The sequence below is a fragment of the Geotrypetes seraphini genome, chromosome 7 (assembly GCF_902459505.1).
Source record: "Geotrypetes seraphini chromosome 7, aGeoSer1.1, whole genome shotgun sequence".
Classification (NCBI taxonomy): Eukaryota; Metazoa; Chordata; class Amphibia; order Gymnophiona; family Dermophiidae; genus Geotrypetes; species Geotrypetes seraphini.
In genome coordinates this window covers 23316560-23341815 of record NC_047090.1, presented here as the reverse complement: position 1 = coordinate 23341815, position 25256 = coordinate 23316560, and the positions used below count along the sequence as shown (strand labels likewise).

The 25256-nt window shown below is 41.9% G+C and overlaps 1 protein-coding gene across 7 annotated transcripts in view; it reads right to left on the bottom strand.

Moving 5' to 3' along the window:
* TXNRD1 (thioredoxin reductase 1) overlaps positions 1 to 25256 on the bottom strand; it is a 119139-nt gene that overhangs the window by 21539 nt on the left and 72344 nt on the right. For all 7 annotated transcript variants that reach the window (XM_033951472.1, XM_033951470.1, XM_033951475.1 and 4 more), the window contains 11 exons: positions 23452 to 23574; positions 20171 to 20243; positions 19561 to 19680; positions 16436 to 16578; positions 16209 to 16324; positions 15137 to 15362; positions 6910 to 6999; positions 5051 to 5127; positions 3026 to 3182; positions 763 to 870; positions 255 to 350 (listed from right to left, as the gene is read on the bottom strand). In XM_033951472.1, coding sequence (XP_033807363.1) covers positions 255 to 350; positions 763 to 870; positions 3026 to 3182; positions 5051 to 5127; positions 6910 to 6999; positions 15137 to 15362; positions 16209 to 16324; positions 16436 to 16578; positions 19561 to 19680; positions 20171 to 20243; positions 23452 to 23574 — 1329 coding nt within the window. The remainder of the gene's footprint in view (positions 1 to 254; positions 351 to 762; positions 871 to 3025; positions 3183 to 5050; positions 5128 to 6909; positions 7000 to 15136; positions 15363 to 16208; positions 16325 to 16435; positions 16579 to 19560; positions 19681 to 20170; positions 20244 to 23451; positions 23575 to 25256) is intronic.

Below are 25256 nucleotides of genomic sequence, written 5' to 3'. Positions count from 1 at the left end.
AGCTCTTAAATAGGGAATTTCATCATTAGAATGCATATGTCCACTTGGCTTTCACCTGACAAATGCCCAGTTGGCCCTTGTATGGAGCTACAGAAGTCACTGACCACACAAGAAAAGGCAATGATCTGCAAGCAAGCTCAGGTAGCAAAAACGCAAAGCAGACCAACTGAAATAACAGCACCCAACGTGGCCATGTTTCGCCCTAAGGAGTTAAAGCTGTGATACAAACATTAGAAACAATTGCAATCACTTACATTGTCTTTTATGTGGCAAATAATCTTTGCATAGCATCTGTTGTTGTCTCTTGCTGGAACAGTCCACTCCAGAGGCCAAAAGTAATTATGGTAAACCTGGTAATAAAGGAAAACGAGACGCATCTATTTATACAAACTGAGAACAAAATGTGATGCACTTCACCTTAATGGTCTCCATATTTTTTTCATGTAAAGGGCCACTGTGTGAATACGAGAAAGCTCTGAGGGCCACCAAAAGATTTCAATTTACCAGGAAGCGACTTTTAGAGGGACAGCCGAGGTTAGAGATGCTGCTCGCACCGGCAAGGAGTTAAAGTACAAGGGGGTGAGGCCAAGAGGAGAAGAGGTGCTGGTGTCCCCACCAAGACAGCACCTGGTGCAGTCTGCCCCCCCCCCCCCCCTCTCTGACTACACCACTGAGCTGACAGCAGATTCAGGAGAAAAAGGAACATTTGAAGGGATGTAAAAACAAAATGCTAGAAAATACCATCAATATGAAAGCACTAACCTCTATGTTTTCTTCCCCATATTTCAGCAAGGCTTTCTCCTCTGACAAACCGCAGGCACCATATTCTAATGGTGTGAATACAGTTGTTGGAACTGTGTCATAATCACACTGTATAGGGGATAAAAATTTTTTTTTTAAATTCATAAACCACTATGCAAGTGCCATTGAAAATTCACATGATTTAAGTGGTAATTTGATGCCCTGTTAGTATATATAGTTTATTTATTTATAATCCGCCTTTTTCCAAGACGAAGAATAAAAGAAACATACACAATACAAAAAACAAAAAGCACAAATAAATAAATGGGACCTTTCTGGGGGGAGTTAAGGAAGGGGGGGTTGCATTCTTGTGTTATTTAAATGTATTTGATGATAATGGTTTTTGGTTCTTTTGACAGTAGCTCTGTATCCTGTTCTGTTGTTTATTTTTTTTGTACCCTATTGATGGTCATCAATAAAAATTGTTTGAACATAAATACACGTTACAAAAACATTCCAAAAAACCTGTACAGACCAGTCCAATATAAAGTCATTAACTGAAGCATTGTGAATTATGTGTGTTTTCTTTTAATAAATGAAGCAGATGAAGATATAGTGCTAGATTCGGGATATGGTACCGAAAAATCAGCACCAAAAAAAATTGGCACTGAATATTCCACTATAAAGGGTGCTCCAAGATGGGTGGCCTTTATACTGTGTTTCCCTGAAAATAAGACACTGTCTTATATTAATTTGGGGCCCAATAAAGGCACTAGGTCTTATTTTTTTTCATGTACAATGATCATCTCTCCCTTCCTCTCCTTCACCCCAATTCCTCTTCTTTCTTTTCTCTTCCCCACATGAGCCACATCTTTCTTCCCCTCGCTCCCATCCCCTTGTGCAGTATCTTTCTATCCCTCCCTTCCTCCCTCCCATCCCCCTATGCAGTGAAAGGAATCCTTGCAGCTTCCATTTCTCCCATCCCTTGTGCAGCAGAACCCTTGAAGCTTCTATCCCTCCCTCCTATCCTCCCATGCAGCATCTTTCTATCTCTCCCATCCCCCCACCACCTCTCCCCCTCACCCCCACTGACCCTTCCATCTCTCCCTCCCATCTGAACCTCGACCCGCAAGACCGAAATATCTGGTAACAAACGGCAGCGTCGGCAGCACAGGCTGCATCGTGGCCTTCTCATGCCCGGGCGTTCTTCTGCCGCATCACTGATGATGTCATCAGCAACGCAGCACACAGAATGCACGGGCATGAGAAGGCTGCGATGCAGCCTGTGCTGCCGATGCTGCCGTTTGTTACCAGGTATTTCGGTCAGGGTTCGGATGGGAGGGAGAGATGGAAGGGTCAGCGGGGAGCAGAGGTGCGCGGGGGAAAGCACTGCTGCTGGCAACTAGGGCTTATTTTTGGGGGTAGGGCTTATTTTCGGAGAAAAACGGTAGGATAGTGAGCAGTGCCAGAATCCATGCCCGAGGATTTACACCAACTGAAACCTGGTAAAAAAAACTCTGCTGCTTTTAACAAACAATTGATTGGCTTAGTTAATACAATTGTTCCAACTGTATAAAAGGGAAGAACTCTTTGTGAGAATTTAAGGCATCAAGGAGAGCAGGTGTTCCCTCTTCTACAATTAGTAAATCACACGTCTCACGGAAGAACACCCATCGACTATTTTCTTCCCGGTATAACTGAGAAATAGTTTTCTTATATTCATTGCTACAGTTTGGAAGGGTGGTAGAGCTGTTGCCTCAGCATCCTGAGGTCATGGGATTGATCTCAGGGCTGTTCCTTGTGATTCTGGGCAAGTTACTTAATCCTCCATTGTAAACCACTTTGAATGTGTATTCAACAAAAAGGTGGTATACAAGCCCCGTCCACTTTATGAGCAGACTTATCCATCAATTACAGTGCACTCTTCCACTGTAACTAAGGTTCTTGCCTCAATGAAATAAACTTGGTGGGGTGGTGAAATGAGTTAGCTTAGTGGGGTTTAAAAAAGGTTTGGATAAATTCCTAAAAGAGAAGTCCATAGGCCATTATTGAGACGGCTTGGGGAAATCCACTGCTTATTCTTAGGATAAGCAGCATAAAATCTTTTTATTACTTGGGATCTAGCTAAGTACTTGGGATCTGGGTTGGCATCTGTTGGAAACAGGATACTGGGCTTGATGGACCTTCGGTCTGTCCCAGTATGGCAATTCTTATGTTCTTATTAAAGATTTCTTGTCTTAAGCAAGATATAATAGGTTTAATGATATCCGTGTAATTCTTGTACCTTTATGGTTGATCCTGCATAGAGCCTCCGTGCCAGTAATCTACCTGCTTGGATTGCCACTGGCGTGAGTTCCAATTTACCCTCCAACACATCGCCAATGGCATAGATGTAGGGCACATTGGTTTGTTCTTCATCATTAACAGGGATTTTTCCCGTTCTGCAATAAAAGATGTTAAAATGGTTATACAGTGGAAAATGAGCTGCAATACCTTCCACAAGAGACTACATTACACTGGAAAAAAAAAAACCCCACCATGGAAAATCTAACAACCTGCCTTGGGATAGTTTCAGCTTTTAGGGAAAAGTACTAATTACACATGGAACCCTCACCTTCCCCCACCAACCCACAGTGCAATAAAGTGTAGGTGTCTCAAAATTTTAGCTTCCTCGGCATATATAAATATACAGCAACACTAAAGAAGGCAGTGGCAAGTTCAAAGGAACAATTGTTATTTGAACTGACCAAAAAGCCTGAACCAATACCTTAGTGGGCGAGTTAAACAATTAAAATGCTGCAGTATTCGCTGTTGGAGGATATACAAGGGAGGAAGTAAAAACCCTGTTTACGTGTATGAATTTTCTAGCATTTTCCAAACTGGAGCCTATTGAAAATTACCTCATCCTTACTAGACTGGGGCCATTTTCAAGAGGGTAAGTGTCAGGCTCATGTTAATTTGGACCTGACATTCATCTAATATAATAAAACGCTAGGCCGCGCTTGCGCACTTCCACCTGCATGCGCCTGTTTTCTGTGAGCTGTAGGGCACCGCAAGTAGGAGTGCACATGCGCGTGAAGCTCTCTCTCTCCCTCCCCCCCGAGGTGGATATTGTCGGCGGCCCGAGGCGGATGTTGGCCGCGGCGGTTGCTGGCCGCCCGAAGCTCTCTCTCTCCCTCCCCCCCCCCCGAGGTGGATGTCGACCGCGGCGGCCCAAGTCAGATGTTGGCCGCGGCGGCTGTCGGCAGCTGCAGGCCGCCGCGGCCAAACCCGGACAGCATTTTAAAATAAGTTTTTAAACGATGGCTTTTCAAACCCCCCCCCACCACAATACCTTTTAAAACCCTCCCCCCAGCTTTGTGCTTAAGGCCTGGCTTCTTCGGGCAGCAGCAGCGTTTAAAATTTAATGCTGTTGCCGGCTTCACGCCTTCCTCTCTGGCGGGTCCTGCCTACTTCATGTTTTCATGAAGTAGACAGGACCTGCCAGAGAGGAAGACCTAAAACCAATGCTGCTGCTGCCCGATGAAGTTGAAGGAGGAAAGGTAGCAGAAGGGAGAGAATGGTAGGGCATGGAGTTAAGGAGGAAGGTATGGGGGGGAGGAAAATACTGCACAGGGAAGTGGGGTGGGAGGGAAATGCTGCAGCACACAGAAATGGAGGGGCAGAAAAGGGGTTGATGGACAGGGGAAGAGGTGCTGATGGACAGGGAGGGCAAAAAAATGAAGACAGGCCTACTGCTGTACAGGGGGAGCAGGAAGGAGGTGATGATGGACAGGGGGAGGTAAAACAAAGGTAGAAGGGCTCCTGCTGGATAAGGTGAGCAGTGATGGGGTGGTGGAGGACACAGGGGAGGTAAAAGGAAGGGAGAATGGATAGGGGGAGCAGGCAAGGGGTGGTAGTGGACAGCCAAGGGGAAAAAAAAAAAGACAGACAGAAATACAGAAAGTGGCTAAGGAGAGAGAAAAAAAATAAAGACAGACACACACACATATATTCTAGCACCCGTTAATGTAACGGGCTATAAGACTAGTTGAATATAATACAACAAAAGGATGGCACAATATAATCAAAATCATATAACACAAAAATGACTTATTTTTCTAAACATAGTGTGCTCAGTTAACATAGAATCATCCAACTTTGTTGGAGAGGTAACACCTTTAAGCATCACAACACAAGTGAAATGTTCTAAAAACTATGGAAGATAAAACTCTTTGCCCAATCTGCTTGGCCTCCTCTGTTCTCTATAACGGAGCATTACAATCGAACATCACAGCAGCACAATCAAAGCATAGAAGAGTTGGCTTACTTTTCATTGATCTTTACCCCAACTGTGTCTAGGCCAATCTTTCTTGTGCAAGGGTCTCTTCCTATTGCCAGCAACACCTGCAAAACATCAATGATTCTGTGAGCAACTGTGTGCATTGTTTATAGCATCAAAACTATTGTGGATAAATAAGGCAGTAGATGTCCATTTCTTCTGCATCCCTTCTGCCTGTCTTTTCAGTGGCCTCATCCTTCCCAGTAAGCATGAGAGTTACCATGAGGCATAGAAACATCAGATCAAAATGCAGAAAAACTGAACTATGAGATACAAAAATTCAAGGAAGGCAAGATGAAACACCTTCACAATGGTGGCAATCTTGTAAGTAGTTTTGCTGCCGTAAATTTTGAACATAAGAATAGCCTTACCGGGTCAGACCAATGGTCCATCAAGCCCAGTAGGCCATTCTCACAGTGGACAATCCAGAAGTACCTGGCCAAAAACCCAAAAATAGCAACATTCCATGCTACCAATCCAGGGCAAGCAGAGGCTTCCCCCCATGTCTTAAATAGGGGCTTGAACTGTGAGATCGAATGGATGACTTTGATTGGCTGATTTTCGAGCGAATGGGACCCAGGGGGCATGTGGAGATAAGTGGAGTCGGATGACGGCAGCAACCTCAGTGAGTCTGAGATATGAGATAATAGAGGTTGAGTTTGCATATAGGGGGGTTAGTTGGACATGTTTGTGTTTACAACTTTCTTCTCTTTACACTTGTTTATTGTTTAGGGAGACCCTTGATACAGCTCTTTGTGAGCGAAACACATAGGGTCAGACTCCCAGGTTTTTGTCTGATATGGAGCTAAGTATTTAAGCACTTTATATTTATATATATATATATATATATATATATATATATATATATATATATATATATACAGACAAGATATTTATCCTGTATTTATTTTGTATGGGATCAAAACTGGCACAACGACACTTTATAAATACTTGAAGGGACAGCCAATGATGAGGCACCACATAATTCTTCCCGCAGTTATAAGATAATACAGCGGTGGAGTGGTGGGGCTGAGGCTTCCTATAAAATCAAGGAGTATTGAGGATATAAGAGGAATTTATCCAGCCCCGACTATATTTGATTATTATACTGAACATACGGTGACTGGAAGAGCATACACTGTTGCCATAGATTGTTATGCTTTAGGTGTTTTCAGCTGGCAGGGCTTGGGGTTAACAGACAGTCCATCAACCCAACCCGATACAATCATGTTTCAAGCAGTGGGGGTAGACTAAGTTGTGAGAACCAGTGGATACAAAAGCTTTGGAAAGAGAGTAGATGCCCTGCTGAAGATTGGAAGCTCTGGGAAAAGACTTATTTGGAGCGATCTTCCTCTGAAGCCAAGTGTTTGTTGCTCAAAACTATCTTCAGTGGCTTTTATAAAATACGCACAACATATGTGCTGATAAACCTTGACCGCCTAGGTACCCTATTAGAGCATTACCCTCCCCATGGCAGTTTATCTTTTTGTGCCTCATTTTCCGCAGCTATAATTACAAATTATTTGTAGTAATAATAATAAGACAAATGGCAAATATGCCAAGTGCTCAAGGAAATACTGGGAAATACAAAAAGAAACTACAGAATCACACAAACATCAGAAGAGCAACAGAAGAGATGGGCATCTGATGGTGCGCATGCCTCTTGTAACTGTGTGGGCTATCCATAACTGCCCCCTCCATAACTTTAGTTACTAAGAAAAGATAAACCATGTCCTATACAGTATATGACAGATGGAGAACATGGAAATGCTCAAAACAGTAATACTGCCCTCTAGTGTTTTCTAGATTTTATGCACATCACTTTATTGATGCAAGGAATAACTTACCGTATTGTACTCCTCGGTGATTTGACAGCCATCTGAAGACTCAGCTGTAACCTTTAGTTTTCCTGGAGCTCCCTGCTCAATTTGTTCAATCTGTAATATTTTAAAAGGATATTTAATTTTCCATGAAGAATACAGCACTAAAACATGAATCATTTCTACAAATAAACTGCTTTGGGGTTGTTTGAGGTAACTAAAGTATTATATATTTACTGGCTTCCATTACATTTAGCCCTTATTAACTTTTCTTTCTTTGGTTGTTTCTGAAGGTTTAACTTTATTATTTTGCTTTGCACGTATTTTATCAGTTTCTACTTATTTTTATGCACACCTTTTTATACACATCTGACTGTTTGTGGCTTTTCACACACTGGATTTACATACAATTATATTTCTATTTAAGTACCCTGAAGAAGGTTAGCTTTAGCTGAAACACTGACTGCACTGGGTCCCGTGGTCATTTAAATCTGCATCTGATTGGATTGTACCACTTATATGATGTGAAGAAATTGGACTTTGTTTCTGGTTTTTAATAGTTTTAATAAAGCATCGTCATCCAATTAGAAACATAGAAACATAGAAGATGACGGCAGATAAGGGCTTTAACCCATCTGGTCTGCCCACTCTACTGACCCACCCCCAAGTCTACTATCCTAGGGATCCCACACCTGATGACAGGTTTCCTTAGCTTAACCTTCTAAGGGATCCCACATGGGCATCCCATTTGCTCTTAAATTCTTGCACACTGTTTGCCTCGATCACCTGCACCGGGAGCTTGTTTTTCTGTTGTTTTACATTTATAAGAGTACAACATCATGAACCACGTATTAAATATCAGAAACAAAGTCCAAATATGGTACCCCAGCCCAGTAGAGACTAACTCGATTAAGACAGACACAAAAAGAGCAGGAAAAAGCTGTCAGGGCATAAAAAGAGAAATGCTGGCTGAAGTTTGTTTGAGAAGCTTTCAAATTCCTAAATGCGGAGCTGGGTCTCTGCACATAAGGAGCATTAAGCATTCTCCCTTTATATCACATTTGTGAGCAAAACTTAGTTCTTTGAGGGCACAGGGTCTCACTTTTGTTCATTAAAATGGTTCCTGGACTGGTTCCATTTTAAGGTGACCTCTGAGTGCCCATCATAAGTACAAGTGGGATCCCTACGTGGGTCGAGCAGCACTCAGACTTAATGGGGTGGGTCAGTAGAGTGGGCAGACTTGATGGGCTGTAGCCCTTTTCTGCCGTCACCTTTCTATGTTTCTATGTTTCTAATTACATTAACTACTGTGAACATGCCATTTATAGATATTTAGGTATATCACTTGAGTTCACAAAGGTGCCCTTTTACCAAGGGCTCCTTTTACAAAGGTGCGCTAGCGTTTTGAGTGCGCACTGAAGATTAGTGCGCGTTAACCCCGCGCTACACAAAAAATACCAACGCAAGCTCTAAGGAGGAGTTAGCGTGTAGCGCGTGCGGCAATGTAGCGCACGCTAAAACCGCTAGCGCACCTTTGTAAAAGGAGCCCTAAGTTGCATTAGATGCTAAAGGCATGCCTAATGCAGCAAAAAAATGGCGCTAGTACGTCTGCGGTAATTTTGCACATAGCAAGCAGTATATGCGAGCTAAGTGGAATTTTTTTTTTTGGGGGGAGGGGTCATTTTTATTTTTGAGGGGGCATGGCATGGGTAGAGAGTAGACTTTCATAGAAACATAGAAAGATGACAGCAGAAAAGGACTATAGCCCATCAAGTCTGCCCACTCTACTGTCCCATCCCCTTAAGTCTGTGCCCTAGTGGCCCAAACCCTTAACTCGGCCCTCGCAGGGATCCCACATAGGTATCCAATTTATTCTTAAAGTCTGGCACGCTGCTGGCCTCGATCACCTGCATCGGAAGCTTGTTCCAATGATCAACCACTCTTTCCGTGAAGAAATACTTCCTGGTGTCTCCATGAAATTTCCCGCCCCTGAGTTTGAGTGGATGCCCTCTTGTGGCCGAGGGTCCTTTGAGAAAGAAAATATCATCTTCCACCTCAATACGTCCTGTGATGTATTTAAATGTCTCAATCATGTCTCCCCTCTCCCTACGTTCCTCTAGAGTGTAAAGCTGCAATTTGTTTAGTCTCTCTACGTACGAGAGACCCTTGAGGCCCGAGATCATCCTGGTTGCCATCTGCTGAACTGAGTCGACTCGGAGCACATCTTTACGGTAATGTGGCCTCCAGAACTGTACACAGTATTCCAGATGAGGTCTCACCATGGTTCTGTACAATGGCATTATGACTTCAGGCTTCCTGCTGACGAAACTTCTCTTGATACATCCCATCATCTGCCTTGCCTTAGATGAAGCCTTCTAATCAGCACAGTTAACATGAGATCCCTTACCACCTCCTAAACAGGCGGTGGTAAGGGTTCTCATGATATTTTTTTTTTGGCAATACATTAATGCTACATTAGCGCACAACCATTAAAAAATGGAAAAAGCTCGGGGCTCCTTTCATCAAGCTGCACTAGCGGGGTTAGCGCGTTGGACATTTCATCACGTGCTAACCCCCGCGGCCGGCTAAAAAACTGACGCCTGCTCAATGCAGGCGTTAGCGGCTAGCGCAGTATTACGTGCGTTAAACCCCCTACCACAGCTTGATATAAGGACCCCTTAAGTGTGCGGGAAAGATTCATTTAAGGCATGCTAAGCCCATTTCTTAGTGCAGATTAATAAGAGGACCCAAAAATGGATAACAAAGGCTAGAATAGTTCAAAAACTGATGCTAAATACAAACTACAATCAACTTTAAAATAACAGATCTTCAAAAATCCCATACTTGCTGTGGATCAGTGAAATATATACGGATGACTGTTATATGGGCTTTATTTTCAATCTACTTATCATTGGTAATTGTTCTTTCTACAGTCTCTCTACTTCACTGAGCAATAACTTCGCCGTCCTTGTTCAATCCACCATCCTCTCTAAACTGGATTACTGCAACTCCATCTATAAAAGCATAACTAAGAAAAACCTCCATAGACTTCAGCTAATTCAGAATGCCGCGGCTAGGCTTATTTTTGCAAAAGGCAAATTCGATCATGTCTCCCCACTCCTGTCCAAGCTTCACTGGCTTCCAGTACACTCCAGAGTCCTCTTTAAATGTGCCTGCTTAGCCTTCAAGATCCTACATGGCATCCTTCCTCCCGTTATCCCACTCTTTTGGAACTCCTCAAACCCCCACTCCACCAGACCCTCCCAAAAACTGAAACTATCATTCCCCTCTACAAAAGGAATATCCCGCGCAGGAAAACTTGGAACATCCCTCCCCTTTAGAACCACAGAACTCTGGAACAACCTCACATCCCTACTCAGAAATTCAAGCTCCCTCCAATCCTTCCGCAAACACTTGAAAACTTGGCTCTTTTCAAAAATCTAATCACCTCCCACTCTCTGGTACCCTTGTCCCTCTCTATCTTCTTAGTTCCTCTCCTATAACCCTTCATTGTAGTTCCTTTCTATCCTAACTCTGTAAACTGTGCCGAGCTCTACGCTCGCAGAGATGGCACGGTATACAAACCTAAGGTTTAGTTTAGTTTAGTTTAATTATAAAAAGTATTTCAAAAATTGGATTTGACAAAAATTTGGATGTGGTTAAAATGATAAAACCACTAGATACTATTTTTGCTGATAATTATGTTCAGGACTAAAAGTCAATATAATTGTTAGATGTGGTTGCAGAAACATGCTTAATAAAATCCCTCAAAATTATTTCCACTCTTAGGGCCTCTTTTACAAAGCTGCGATGGTGCTGCAGTAAATGCACCGAAGTCCATTTACCACGGCAGCATTGTTACTGCAGCTTTGTAAAAGAGGTCTTTAAATACAACTCTGTGGGCTCTGGTTCAGTGGCAGGGCTGTGCCCTTTTATATGGAGAGTCCCCAGTTCAATCCCAGTAGACCTGGGAGAACTATTTCTCATCAAAGTATGAGAAACAGATCTATTTCTTGGGAAGTGCTGGGTACCTGAGACATGGATTGGCCGCTATCAGAAACATGAGGCTAGATCTTGGTCTAACTCAGCATGGTTTTTCTTTCCCTCCTTAATTTCCTCAGAGGGCCTTTTACCTAGTGTGTTGTCTAGTGCTATTAAGGCGATGTTCATAGCCCCTAGGTAACACGTTGTAGATGGATTTAAAGTCCCAGGTTCTGGAAGGAGTCCTGAATATAATGCCCCCAAAAAACCAACAAAGACGGGGGGGGGGTCTATTAAATATAGGGGGAAAATCCCCATGTAATTATGCAAGAAGGCTCATGGCACCAGAATCCCGGTACTGAAAGATGAAGGGAGAAAAGGAGGAACTAGCAGATAATGAAAACAAGAAGGCACGATTGGGTCACAAAGCTCTTTAACTAGCACCCAAAAATCTCAAAGCCTTCTGGAAAATGTAAGTCATTTTTTAAATGAAAATGTTTTAAAGGTTCTATTCTAACCGCAAGTTTCAAAACCTTTTCTTGAAAGGGCCAATGTTTTGGTTCCCGGTTGGGGACCATTATAATTTCTATAACATGCTCACCGTGAGATTAGCAAGGGAGCAGTGAAAAAAAAAATCATTTTGCATTTTCTGACTCATATAATGGTGTTAAAAATTGCTACGTGAGCACAAATAAGCCTGTTCTGCAGGAAGCACTATTAACAAATTAAGCAGAAGACAATGGGAAGGGACCTGCCTTGGTAGCACCTAGCCGCAGGAAAGCTACATGAAACCTCACACTGCAATTTCGGAAAATGTAGAGTTACGCCCTATTTATTCTCCTAGGTGCTACCTGCCCTCTTCAGTCCCTCCCCAAACGGTAATACTCCTTTTCCTCTCTCAGGTACCTTCTTTCCTTTACATAAATCCCCAGATTTTTTTTTCTCTCTGTGCTTACACAGAGTCACACAGTTCCTCATCTCTGCAGCAACACTGTCTGCTGTTTCTCCCTAGCCTCTTCCTCATCTGCACTTCCTTCCCTCCTCATTGCCCTTTTGTTCTTTCCTCTCTCCCCCTTCTGCCTTCTTTTAGCTGCTCTTCCCGTCTTGGCTTTCTTTCCCATCCTCATCCTCTCATGGTTCTTCCTGTTCAGCCACCTCAGTTTTTACTAGCTGCCCAACTGTACAACATGATAGGAAGCCCCCTCTCCTCTCCACTATTTCTTGATTATCTGTCTACGGCACTAAAAGCCAGTAAACTAATAGTAGGGTAAGAGCAACCATATAAAATAAAGAAGCACTTCCTGTACTCATCTGCAGCCACTACAATGTGAAGCTATTGCCTCCCACCACTGGACTTTGGCACCTGGGCCTACCACTGAAGGAAATTAGACTTGTATGCCAGAGAATACATATCAGAGGATTCTACAATGGGTCGGATGCATCATAAACGCCATCTATTTGTGTAAGCTACAGTACTTTATGCTGTAGGTCAGTGTTTTTCAACCTTTTTACGCCTATGGACCGGCAGAAATAATGGACGCCATTGGTCCGTGGACCGGCAGTTGAAGAACACAGGGCTAAGTCGTGGGCCAGACCCCACCCATCTCTACCCAATGTCCACCCCAGATCCCGCCCCCCTAATAGTACTAATTGCACCTTGCATGTCCTGTGCCTCATCTGGAAGCCTTCCCTCTGACGTTGCAACGTCAGAGAGAAGGCTTCCGGTTCAGGCGCAGGATGCCCGTAGGAGCCACTGCCCGTGGCTTTGTGCACTGAATCAGTTAGGAAGAGGGAGCTGGCTCAAAGATAACGCCGCATCAATCGCACTGTGGACCGGCGGTTGAAGAACACTGTTTTGGGCCTGATGCACATGCTGGCCCTGTGGACCGACAGGAAATTTCTGTGAACCGGCACTGGTCCATGGACTGGTGGTTGAAGAACACTGCTGGGTAATAGTCTCTGTTATTTGAAATGGATACGAGTAACTTTAGAAAGCCTACTCTTAGGCTTCCATGGCTAGTATCATGGTTGTTGCTGCTTTCCAGATAATGCCATATCCAAGTTTGCTTGACTGATGTTTTTTCATCACCCTTGACAACTGCCAAGAGCCAACTCTAGAAAGTGTATTACAAGTGTAAAAGTTGGAATACCATAAGGGTTAGTGCAATGGTCTGAGGTCCTGAGGAAGTGAGTTCATTTCCTACCGTAGCTCCTTTGGGCAAGTTACCCTCCATTGCCCCAGCTACAAAATAAGTACCTTTATATAATGTGTAAACCACTTTGATTGTAACCACAGAAAGGCAGTCTATCAAGTCCTATCCATTCTCCTTTTCCCATGTGTGTGCATCAATGCACAAACTCTGCCTCAGCACTATTTTGCAAATATCCTCTTAACTCACATAGCACTTATTTGCAAAGGGCCAAGGCATAAGGCAGAACATAGCCGAGGCTCCCATTTATGCACATAATTTACAGAATTTATGCATGGCCTTGCTGCATTCAGATGCACGCACTTACTACTACTGTTAATTATTTCTATAGCGCTACCAGACAAATGCAGCACTGTACAGAGTCACAAAGAAGAAGACAGTCCCTGCTTGAAAGAGTTTACAATCGAAACAGACAAACAGGATGTCATGGATACAGTTAAGGGGAACAGTTAATCTGCTGGCTAGGTTGGTGGGCAGTGGGGCGCAGGGTTATGACTTGAAGGCTATATCAAAAAGATGGGTTATCAGTCTGCTTTTAAAGAAGGTAAGGAAAGGGGCTTTGGCAGACAAATTTGGGTAATTTATTCCAGGCATAAGGGGCTGCTAGATGAAAGGAACGAAGTCTGGAATTAGCAGTGGAAGAGAAGGGTACAGCTAAGATCAGTTGATCTGAGGAACGGAATTCTCCGGGAGGTCTATAAGGAGAGAGAAGAGAGGAGAGATATTGAGGGACAGCAGAATGAACACACTTGTAGGTCAGAAATAGGAGCTTGAACTGTATGTGAAGGTGGATAGGGAGCCAGTGAAGTGATTTAAAGTGAGGGGTGACATGAGTAACATAACATAGTAACATAGCGTGTAGAAAGGTTGATAGAAGATAAGTCATGCAGCAGAGTTTTGCACAGATTGCAGGGGGCAGAGGCGGCACTGCAGGAGACCAGTTAGAAGTAGATTGCAGTAATCTAAGCATGAGGTTATGAGAGAGTGAACAAGGGTCTCTGTAGTATGCGCAGAGAGGAAGGGGCGAATTTTGGGGATATTGCATTTAAATCAAAATTTCAATAAACTTGAAACTTGAGATATAAGCGACAGGTCTTAGCAGTTAGTTGGATGTGCATAGAAAATGAGAGGTCAGAATCGAAGACGACTCCAAAGTTGTGAGCAGAGGAGACTGGAACGATGACAGTATTATTTACCGAGATGGACAAAGGAGGAGGAGGAGCAGAGAGTTTAGGAGGAAAGAGGAGAAGCTCAGTTCTACAGTTGGTATATTAAAACCTAGGCATCTTGGTTCCATTATAGAACAGATTTCTAATGTGTGGCTTCAGAGAACTCAAATGGAGGCACCCAGTTATAGAATTGCCCCGTTTATGGACACTATGAAAAATGTATTATAAATTATGCATATCAATGTATTGTACTTCATTAATATATTTGAGTATATCAATGGTGTTCATTGGAGGTCTTGAGGCAGGATGACCTTAATGATATGCATGAAACAGATTTGCATTCATACTGCCTCCAATGTATACAAATCTATTAATGCATATTCATTAGAGACAGCCTGTAAATCCAACCTGTATGCAGCCCTTAAGGACTGAAAGTAAATCTCGCCAATGTATTTGACCGTGTTATTTATTATTGTAAATGTCTTTGGACTATATTTTTGTTCAAGGAGAGTAGTCTATAAGTGTAAAATAATATAATAATAATAATATAGAGGACAAAAGGCTTCAATTCCAGGAAGCATGCAGCCTCAAAATACAAAGTCCGTTCAAAAATCATCTACATGCTGTTACTGAGTGAAAATTTCACTTATTGTAAGAGAGAAGGGGGTGAAAGGCGACAATCAGTTGATGGTAACGTGAACAACAGTTCAACAAAACTTTGTTGGATTCTGGAAGAATCTACCCTAGCTAAAGGAGCATTGAAAATATGAACAATGACTGCCATATTGGATATTTCCAATGTAGGAATTAACTACTCTTGGAAATTCATCTAAATATGTTATTGTATTTATGAATGCTTCTTTAAACAAGAAATCTCCAAAACTCTCAACTTACCTTGGTTGGCACAAACTGCTTTAAAAACTTCACCCCATGTTCTTCCATATATTCACCAATCCTGTTGGCCATTTGTTGATCAAAGTTTCTAAGAAGAATGGATCGCACCATCACAGTGACATCCAGTCCCAGACCAGCAAGAAACCCTGCACATTCCAGTGCCACATACGAAGCTCCAACCACAAGGGTCTTTCCCGGACAGTGGGGAAGTGAGAAGAGGTCATCACTGGCAAAGTGAAAACATCAGAACTCAATATCACAGAAATAATAGCAGAAATACTGCACTGTAGTTGAAGAAATAGATTTTGTATATATTTCCCCACATATAGGCTGCGGCCTATACATGGGTTTTACAAACCCGTGTATGGGGCACGGCCTAGTTAAATTGGGCAGCCTATGTAATAAAAAATTTAATCATCCCTCCCCCCCCACCCTCAGTACCTTTTTCGGAAGCCCCCTCACTGGCGCCCGGCTCTGGTCTCCAGCAGTGCAGGGTAGCCACGATCTCTTCGGCATCCGGCCTGCCCCCGCACCGCTTGCTGAGTGGCTGAGGTCAGAGTTTGGGCGTGGACCAAGTTAGGCTTAGGAGCACTCATTTAGGCTAAGAAAACCCTGGCCTAAATGAAGTGTGACTAAGGATTTTAACGCCTAGCGGCACCTAAGAAAGCTTAAGCATCGCTAGGCATGATTCTATAAACAGTACCTAGCGGTTCATTGACAACTGTACCAAAGGGTGCCTAGGAGTTAGATGCCGTTTATAAATCAGGGCCACATAGCCTGCCTATGCACAAATTCAGTCATGCTATGTAGAGGTGTCCCTGGGGGCAGGGTTTGGAAGAGAGAAGTTTTTCTGTACAAACTTCATAAAATATACCTGTACGCCTGCAAAGTAAGCCAAGACACTTCTGTAAACTAAATAGCAGATATAAACATGTGTGGGGACTGTCAGTGGTAATTTTCAAAGGGAAAGCAAGCTTGTACTTTCTCTTAGAAAACTAGTGTAATTTAGGCACATATCTTTTCCACAAGTTAGGTGGTCTTCAAGTAATCATCTTTTAAATATATATCTCACCTGGTAATGCAGTACTCTTTATCTCCAGGGATACCTAAGTACCGAGGCCTTTCACCCGTGGCAATAAGAAATCGCTCAGCTGTGAAAAACTTCTCTTTTCCTATTTTATTGGTTGACTGTAATTAAAGTAATGAAGTCATATTATTTCAGGGACTTTTATTTCTGTGAAGAGAAGTTCTTTTAGTTCAAAAGAAAGAGCAAAATGTTAACTGCCTGGATGACCATACCTTAATTCTGTGTGGTCCAACAAAAACTCCGAAACCATTCTCATATTTGACCCTATTTTCCAGGAGAGCTACTCGGTAGTTCCAGTTCAGTGATCCAATGTAGTTCTGGACCTCTTCTGTCATCACCTCCCAATCGTGATTCACTGTGTGGGTTAAAAACAAGAGGTCATTCAGCTGCTTATCCTGTTATCTTTAATTTATACAAGCAATTTGGTACTACCTTTTAAAGAACAATGATCATACTATTGTTTTAGTTTGGATGTAATCCGCCTTGAACCGCAAGGTAATGGCGGAATAGAAATCACTAATGTAATGTAATGTATAACCTGAAGAAGAAAACCAGCAAAGTGACAATGTAAACTATATATGACAGTATATCTTCAAATGCAAACAATCTAGATAAAAAATAACATTTTTGAACGGGTAGAATGTGATGCAATGTTCTCAGACTCATTGGGTTATAAAATATTACATAAATTTTAATAGATCTGTTTGTTGTACTTTTCACCAGAGATGTCAGCCACAGGTGGGTTTGAGTGGGCTGTAGCCCATTTAGTTTGGAGTCAGACCTATCTATTCAATGGCAGTGGCACAAGCTAATGAGAAGACAACTGGAAGAGATGTCAACATCTGCACTGCCTAATACCCACCCAAGTTAATCTCAGGTCCCATCAAAAAATCTGTCCTGCCTATGCCAGTGCTTTCCTTGCTAATCAACTGGGTAGTTACAGAGAACTAAAAATGCAACCCATATCTAATATAATAAAACTCTAGCCGCGCATGCGCACTCTTACCGGCGTGTTCCCTGATCCATATGTCCGTGGCCGGCAAGAGTGCATATGCGAGCTTACAATGGCCCCGCATTCACGGTCTCGCTGGCTCACTTAATAAAGTTTCTTGCGGTGGCGGCTCGCTGACAAAAAAAAGACTCCAGCCGCTTTGCCGGCTCCCCACTCACTCCGTAAGTAATTTCTTCGCGGTCTGACCCTCCCATCTCTTCCTGACATCTGACCAGCTCACTTAGTCCTTTGCCGCCCCCCCCCTTCCCACGGTCCCGACTTCAAACCTGCCGATTCCAGCAGCGTCTGCAGCACTCTAACACGCTGCTTCGGGGCCTTCTACTGTCCTGATTTGCTCTGCCGCGTCTCTGATGATGTCATCAGGGACGTGCCAGAGTAAATCAGGGCAATAGAAGGCCCCGAAGCAGCGTGTATAGAGTGCTGCAGACGCTGCTGGAATCGGCAGGTTTGTCAGGACCGCGGGAAGGGAAGGGGGGGCGTTAAGGGACTAAGGGAGCTGGCCAGAACGCGGGAAGGGAAAGGGGGGGTAGGGGAAATGCTGCTGCTGCACAGGGAAGTGGTGTGGGGGGAGGGAAATGGAGGGGGAGGGAATGCTGCTGCTGTGGCTGCTGCACAGGGAAGTGGGGGGGGATCAAAATGCTGCTGCTGCATAGGGAAGTAGGGTGGGGGAAATGCTGCTGCACAGGGAAATGAAGGGGGAGGGAATGCTGCTGTACAAGGAAGTGGGGGGAGAGAAATGAAGACAGACAGCGGAAGGAAGGGAGACAGAAAGAAAAGAAGAAAGACACAGGGGCAGGGAGAGACACAGAAAGACAGACAGACAAAGGGGGCCAAGGAGAGAGACAGACAGAAAGAAAGACAGTGGGAGGGAGAGAGAGACAGAAATAAATACAGACAGACATATATTCTAGCACCCGTTAATGTAACAGGCTAAAATACTAGTACACTAATAAATGTTCTCTATAGAAACCAAAACAAAAATAGAAGCAATGCACTTATTTAAAAAAAACATATGAAAGGTAAAAGCCTCAAAGAGCTTCAAAGCCATTGTTCACCTGAAAGGTTAGAACACTCTTTCATCATTGCCAAAAAAAAAAACCTTCCAAAAAATCCAAATGTGTCAGAGACGTTAAATCAAATCAAATTTAAGAAAAATAACTGGCAACATGTGACTTGTTTGTCGCTCAGTGGAAATAATGTTCTCCTTACAACTCAAGATATTAACTCATCTCGAATAATTAACGGCCCATTTTTGCCATAATAAAATCTCAATGCCATTGGCCCAACCAGAGACTGAAAAATCATGAATAGGAGAAAATAACTTTTCTGAATAAAAAAAGGAGTTCATTGGGAGAATCATCAGTGCACACGCTTCATGATGGTTTCAGATTTCCAGAGTTCTCTTGTCTCAACCAATAACTAAGCTAATTCAACACTATTGGAAATTATGCGACTTGCTCAAAAGTAAATAATACTGAAATGCAACCCTAATGGGAAAACCTACAATTAAAAGAGCAAATTCCTTGCAAGAATTTGAACTTGCCGAGAGAGGGAGAGATAGCTGAGGTTGTGCATAGGGATGTCCTCATATGCAGGTGGCAAAGGCAAAACAAATTAGACCAGGCAAAACATAGCAAGGATTTTAAAGACATTCAATCACTGATTTGGGGGGAAAAGAAGAATAATTAAACAACTAGATCATTTAAAAGAGCAAAATAAGCTCAATAAGTGCCAGCATCTTTGAGAGGATGCTGCGGATAATGAAAGAAAAACAGCCTATAACATAAAACAAAATTAGAAGATAATGAAAACAGGCATAGGGAAAACCACCTTTGACTAATCAACATATCAGAGAGAACAAAAAAAAAGAACATATGATCAACTATATCCTTAATATTGTCCATGGATTACAGAGGGATAGTAAAAGGAGCCACTGAAAGTTCTCAACCCTGCTAAGAAAAGAATGATGTGGAGCCTTGAAACTTAGAAGTTATTCCACACTTTTCTTTTCAATGACATGAAATGAAACAAAAAGTGTCATGAAAGTGTGGAATAACTCGAAAGTTTCATGGCTAAACATCATTCTCTTCTTGGTTTGGCTGAGAACTTTTCAGCGGCCCCTCGTATATTCTACCATCCACGGGAAATTCAGAAAATTCATAGGTTCCCTACAGACAAACCACCTCAGAATCACCAATGTCCCTATTTTACACATCAAGAAGCCACTTTGAAAATTATACAGAGAACAGGCCAAGATAGCTGATGAGAAACAGTATTTTCTTCTTTCTAGATAGCAACTCGGAAATGATTTGTTGTACACAGTACCTCTTTCATCGACCTTCCATCCATATTTGCGTGAATCTTGCAGGGCTTGTCCTAGTAAAGCTGTCTGGTGCATCAGTTTTTTAGGAATACAACCCACATTTACACAAGTGCCTCCAAGCCCTGGAAGAAAAGAAAAAAAAAACAACTTTAAGTAACAACAAAATATCTTTTCTCAAAAATCTGAATCCAGAAAGATATCACTGTATATTTTAGAATGGATGACAGCATCTGCGTGAATTTGTCCATAATATCTCTATTTTTTTTTTTTCTGTATCCCCTCTCCTCTATTTTTCCCCTTCTTATATCCTCACCTCCCACTTGGCAGCATTCCCAAATAACAATGAAATTTCACTGGCCTTAGAACTCCTTAGTATTACTCTTTGGCCACTAGAGACTGCTGTAGTAATGGCAGTCGCCTTCTTCTACTTTACTGCAAAGGATGAGAAATTGTTGCACCCTCATGACACTTTAATCTGACTGCTTCATCCATGAATAACGTCCGTATGCTTTTAATGTCATTCTGGTCCAGCAAATCATATAATGAAACACAATGACTTATATTTGCATAGGCCTGATGGAAGTACTGATTCATCACTCTGTATGGACCTACCCCATCTGGTTCCGAGAGGAGTTGGGGTGACATAATCTAGCACCAGCACCTTCTTATCATACTTGGCAGCCTCCTAAAAGAAATCCATAAGAAGAAATATAAAAAATACAACATAGTATATAGCGGGTTAGATCTGGGCCCTTACAGACTATGCAGACTGACTACTAATTTATTTGTAACTCCAAACCGCTGCCAATTTTACAACTTCACCCTTATTAGGTGAATTATTTTACAGTGTAACACCCTCTTATTATCCCTGAATTATCTGAGTAATAACAGTCCTCTCCCAGTTGTCTGCTATAGGCTTTCCCTTTCTCAGTGAATAAAGAACAATCTAGGATTTTTTTTTAAAAAACCACTGAAAACACGAGTAGGAGTAGTGGCATTTGAAGTCACAATGCTACAGAATGAAATAAAGGTACTTTGACACATCGAAATACAGCAACACGTCATGATACTTAAGTCTCCTTCTTTGGTTGAGAAATTTGCATATGGTTATGATTAATACCCAATGGATGCTTGACGATATCACAATTTGCTGTGGCTTCACTAAAGTTACAAGTGATCTGAACTGGCTTGATACCCTTTAGGAAACTTAGGGGTCCTTTTACTAAAGCCATGGCAAAAGTGGCCATTAGCATGCCTTTACATATGTTTTTCCTGCACAGTAAGGCCACTATTTCCTGAATTAATGTCCATGTGCTAAATGCAGACTTGGAGTCTGATTCTCTAAAAAGACACCGATTTCGGCAGCCACCGATCGCGTGTTAATCGAGCATTGTGCCTCCTTTTACTAACAAATGCCTTAAATGTAATAATAATAATAATAATAACAGCTTATATACTGCAATGCTGTGAAGTTCAATGCGGTTTACAGGAGATTAAGCAAAGGTAACAAATTTAATTGACTTTAAGAGGGGAGGAAGAAAGAGAATTAATAGGACAGGAAATTCATTGTTGTGGAGAGAGAGATCAAAAGGACAAGTTAATTTTACAGGCCTACATTTAAGGTGTCTGTCTCACGCCTACAGACGCACAGTGACGCTTACAGATGTCCAAGGCCACTTCTGGTGGAGAGCAGGCCCATGCCACACCTTGGGCATCTATAAGTGTCTCTACGTGTCCCTGTAGGCGCGCGACATACGCTTACAATGTAGGCATCCTTCCCCATCTGCATTTTTTTTTACAAACGTGTGTCCCGATTGGCTGAGAGACGGTGATAGGACACCTACAATCGGAATGTCCATTTGTAAAATCAGCTCCTTGGAGCGCGGCCATTAAAAATCTTACCACAAGCCCTTATCACAACCCATTTTGTAGGCGGTAAGGGTTCACACAGTAACTCTATGCTAATCAGTTAACACATGGCAATGCCCCGTGTGCTGCATAGCAGTCACACCCACTCTTCACCTCCCAAACACATCCCTTTCAAGAAAAATTGGGAAATTTTTTTTTTTTTTAATTCTTTATTCATTTTTAAACTTTCATCAAGTGTACAAAAATTCATAATAAACACAATTAATCTGAGCACTTGAACGTCTTCTCATTATAACCTATAAATACAAATGTAACCCTCTCCCCACCCTCCCTCAAAGCCCATTATTCATTATAAGATCATATACTTGAAATCCTCCCCCCACCCAATACTAAATGGTGTATAATTAATAGAAAAATGGCATTTAATCATGACAAAAAGATGTTAATGGCTCCCATATTTTAATAAAATTGTTATAATTTCCATTCTGTACCGCTAAATATTTTTTTAGTGCATGGTGTAGACATGCAAAAAGACAAATTTACTGTGGTATGCCAGTGTACGTCCCACGGTAATCCTTTTCAATGTACAATAAGGGCACGCTAGTGCTTACCTCAGTTTAGTAAAAGGACTCCTTAGGTAAACACACAGTTATTCTAAATAAAGAGACTGTGAGGTACATACGAAAAATGGGAGCTCTCATATCGTTACTGATCTGTCATTTCAAGTTTATGGCCTTTTCTTTTTAATTATCCTTATTTTTTTACTCCATAACAGTGGGTAATTGCCCCCTATGATTGGGGTCTAATGTGACTTAAAGGCTCATTTTCAAAACACTTACCCCCTGTTTTACTAATTTAAAAACATTTCTTTTTAAAATTTCTTTTGACCTCTAAACTCACTTCATTGCCAATTTCTATCTGAGAACCTTCAATCCCTCCCCATTGTTTTTTTCCCTCCCCTTTCAGACCTCTCTTTCTCCCTTTTTAGGGAAAATATTTTTGTAACTTTAAATCCTTATGTTCATTCCATATGTGTCATAGTCTGTCAATATTGTTTTGTGTGTCAAATTCCTTTTAGTTAAAGAAATATTATAATACTGTCATTTTACCCCTTTAGTGTTCAATATTATATAATTTAACGATGATTGTTATACTTTGTTAATCGCTTAGTTTGTAATAAGCGATACATCAAATAAAATTAAACTTGAAACTTGAACTTGAAACTTTAGCGTGTGCTAAATTTACCCACGTGCTACCTGCTAATGCTAACCGCTAGACTAACATGCACGCGTTAGCATTTAGCGTGTGGTTAGCGCATGCTAAAATAGCGCACCTTAGTAAAAGAAGCCATTAGACACAAATGGCCCGATTCTATAAATAGTGCCCAGGTTAGGTGCTGCTAACTTGGATGAAATTTTTTTTTAAATTGGCATGATAATTGATCACACCATTAAAAACCAAGTTTAAAAAAAAGAATTAGGGTTGCACGCGTAATACCATGTGGCACCTAGCAATGCCTAAGTCGAGGTGCCTACTGGCACTTAATGATGCCTACCTAGAAGGTGGTTGTGGTTAGGGGCAGAGAATAGGCGTGGTTGACTTAGGCGTCACTAGTCTTCTGTGTTAGGTGCCAGTAAACTAGGTCAGGAAAATCCGAGCTTAATGTACCGGCACTTTCCACAAGAGCATGATTCTGTAAGTGGTGCCTAGCAGCAGTCAATTAACAACTACGCCAACCGGCGCCTACATGTTAGGCACAGTTAGGCAATGTTTATAGAATCAGGCCCACAAAGTATAGTATTGTGTGTGTCTAAGTGCTTTGAAAACGAGTCCTTTAATGACTGTCCTTTGTATATTTGATTAGAAAAAATTTCCTTTTGGCCTATATTTCTGTAACAAGTGGATTGTTTATGATTTTTTTTTTTTTTTTTGCTGAATACTGAAAAACAAAAAGATAGTTCTGGGTCCATCATATCTATTTCTACTTGTACCATATGGATTGAAATTCCTTATAGATACTGTACCTTGGCAGCTGCCAGGCCCCCAGATCCGCCTCCAATAACAATGAGGTCAAAGTCATAGGTGTCGGGTGTAGGAGCATCTCCACTGATTTCCAGCAGCTTTTCGAGCTTGCCATTTGTTTTTGCCTGCAAGAAAAGGAAAAACACAAAATATGGATTGTTTGATTATGTTTTTCTTGTTTTACAGCTGTATTTGTATCTCATTAAGGCACGTAGGTGTATTAATAGGTAATGTATGTAATTAGCCACATCTCTGCAGACTGGTAGCATATCACCACTTGTATAGCACAGTAGAGTCCTAGTGTCAAATGTTGGGTGTGAGTTTTTCCTGCTGAAAGGCGTAAGCTGGAATTACATTACATTATAATGTGTTAGGAGGGATACTATTTTGGACTGTAAAGGATGTGTGGGTTTGAATCATGCACTCTTGATCTTGTTTTCCATACTTTTGAATGCATTGACCTTTGTTTGTTTATGCATTTAAAATGTATATTTAATTATGCATTTTTATTGTTGTAAACTGAATTGAGTTTCCTCTGAAAGACCAAAAATGCAGTACATAAAAACCTTAAATAGGTTAAGATTAGATTATTTGTGCAATCTTACTTAAATAAAGTTTACGAAGAAATTGACCCAATGTAGTGTTCAAATAGACATAGCTTGACATAGACAACTTACATAGAAACATAGAAATTGACGGCAGAAAAGGGCTATAGCCCATCGAGTCTGCCCATGCCAATGACCCTGACTTTTACTCCCCTATTGATCCCATGTGAATATCCCATTTTCTCTTAAAATCTGACACGCTGTTGGCCTCAATCACCTGCTGAGGCAGCTCGTTCCAATGATCGACCACCCTCTCGGTGAAGAAGTACTTTCTAGCATCACCTTGAAATTTCCCTCCCCTGATTTTCAGCGAGTGTCCTCTGGTAATCGAGGGCCCTGTAAGACTAAAGATATCATCTTTCATCTCTATACGCCCCGTGATATACTTAAAGGTCTCAATCATGTCCCCCCTCTCTCTTCGCTCCTCCAGTGAGTACATCCGCAGTTTTTTTAGTCTTTCTTCATACGTGAGATCCCTGAGCCCCAAGACCATCTTGGTAGCCATTCGCTGAACCGATTCAATTCTCAACACATCTTTCCGGTAGTGTGGTCTCCAGAATTGAACACAATACTCGAGATGAGGTCTCACCATGGATCTGTACAGTGGCATTATGACTTCAGGTTTTCTGCTGACAAAACCCCTACGGATGCAGCCCATCATTTGTCTTGCCCTGGACGAAGCCTTCTCCACCTTATTGGCAGCCTTCATATCATCGCTAATGATCACTCCTAAATCACGTTCTATCGTGGTCCTGGACAAGGTTTCACCATTTAGTGTGTAAGTTCTGTGTGGATTTTTTTTGCCTAGGTGCATTACATGAAAATAACAAATACACAGAACAGTGAAATATATTTGAAACAAGCCAAATCAAGAGGCCCTTTTATAAAACTTAGTGCATGCTAATGGACATTAGTATATGCTGTCATTTGTCCCATAGACATAAAAAGGACATGCAGCATTTAGCGTGCACTAATTCTGTTAGCAAATGAAGCTCAATGTGCGGCGGCGGCAAAAGTAAGTTAACAGAATGTTAGGTATGATAAAGAAGGGGATCACGAGTAGATCGGCGGCCGTTATAATGCCGCTTTACAGAGCAATGATCAGAACACACTTGGAATACTGTGTCCAACACTGGTCTCCATACTTAAAAAAGGATATAACCCTGCTGGAAAGGGTGCAGAGGCGAGCCACGAAGCTAGTA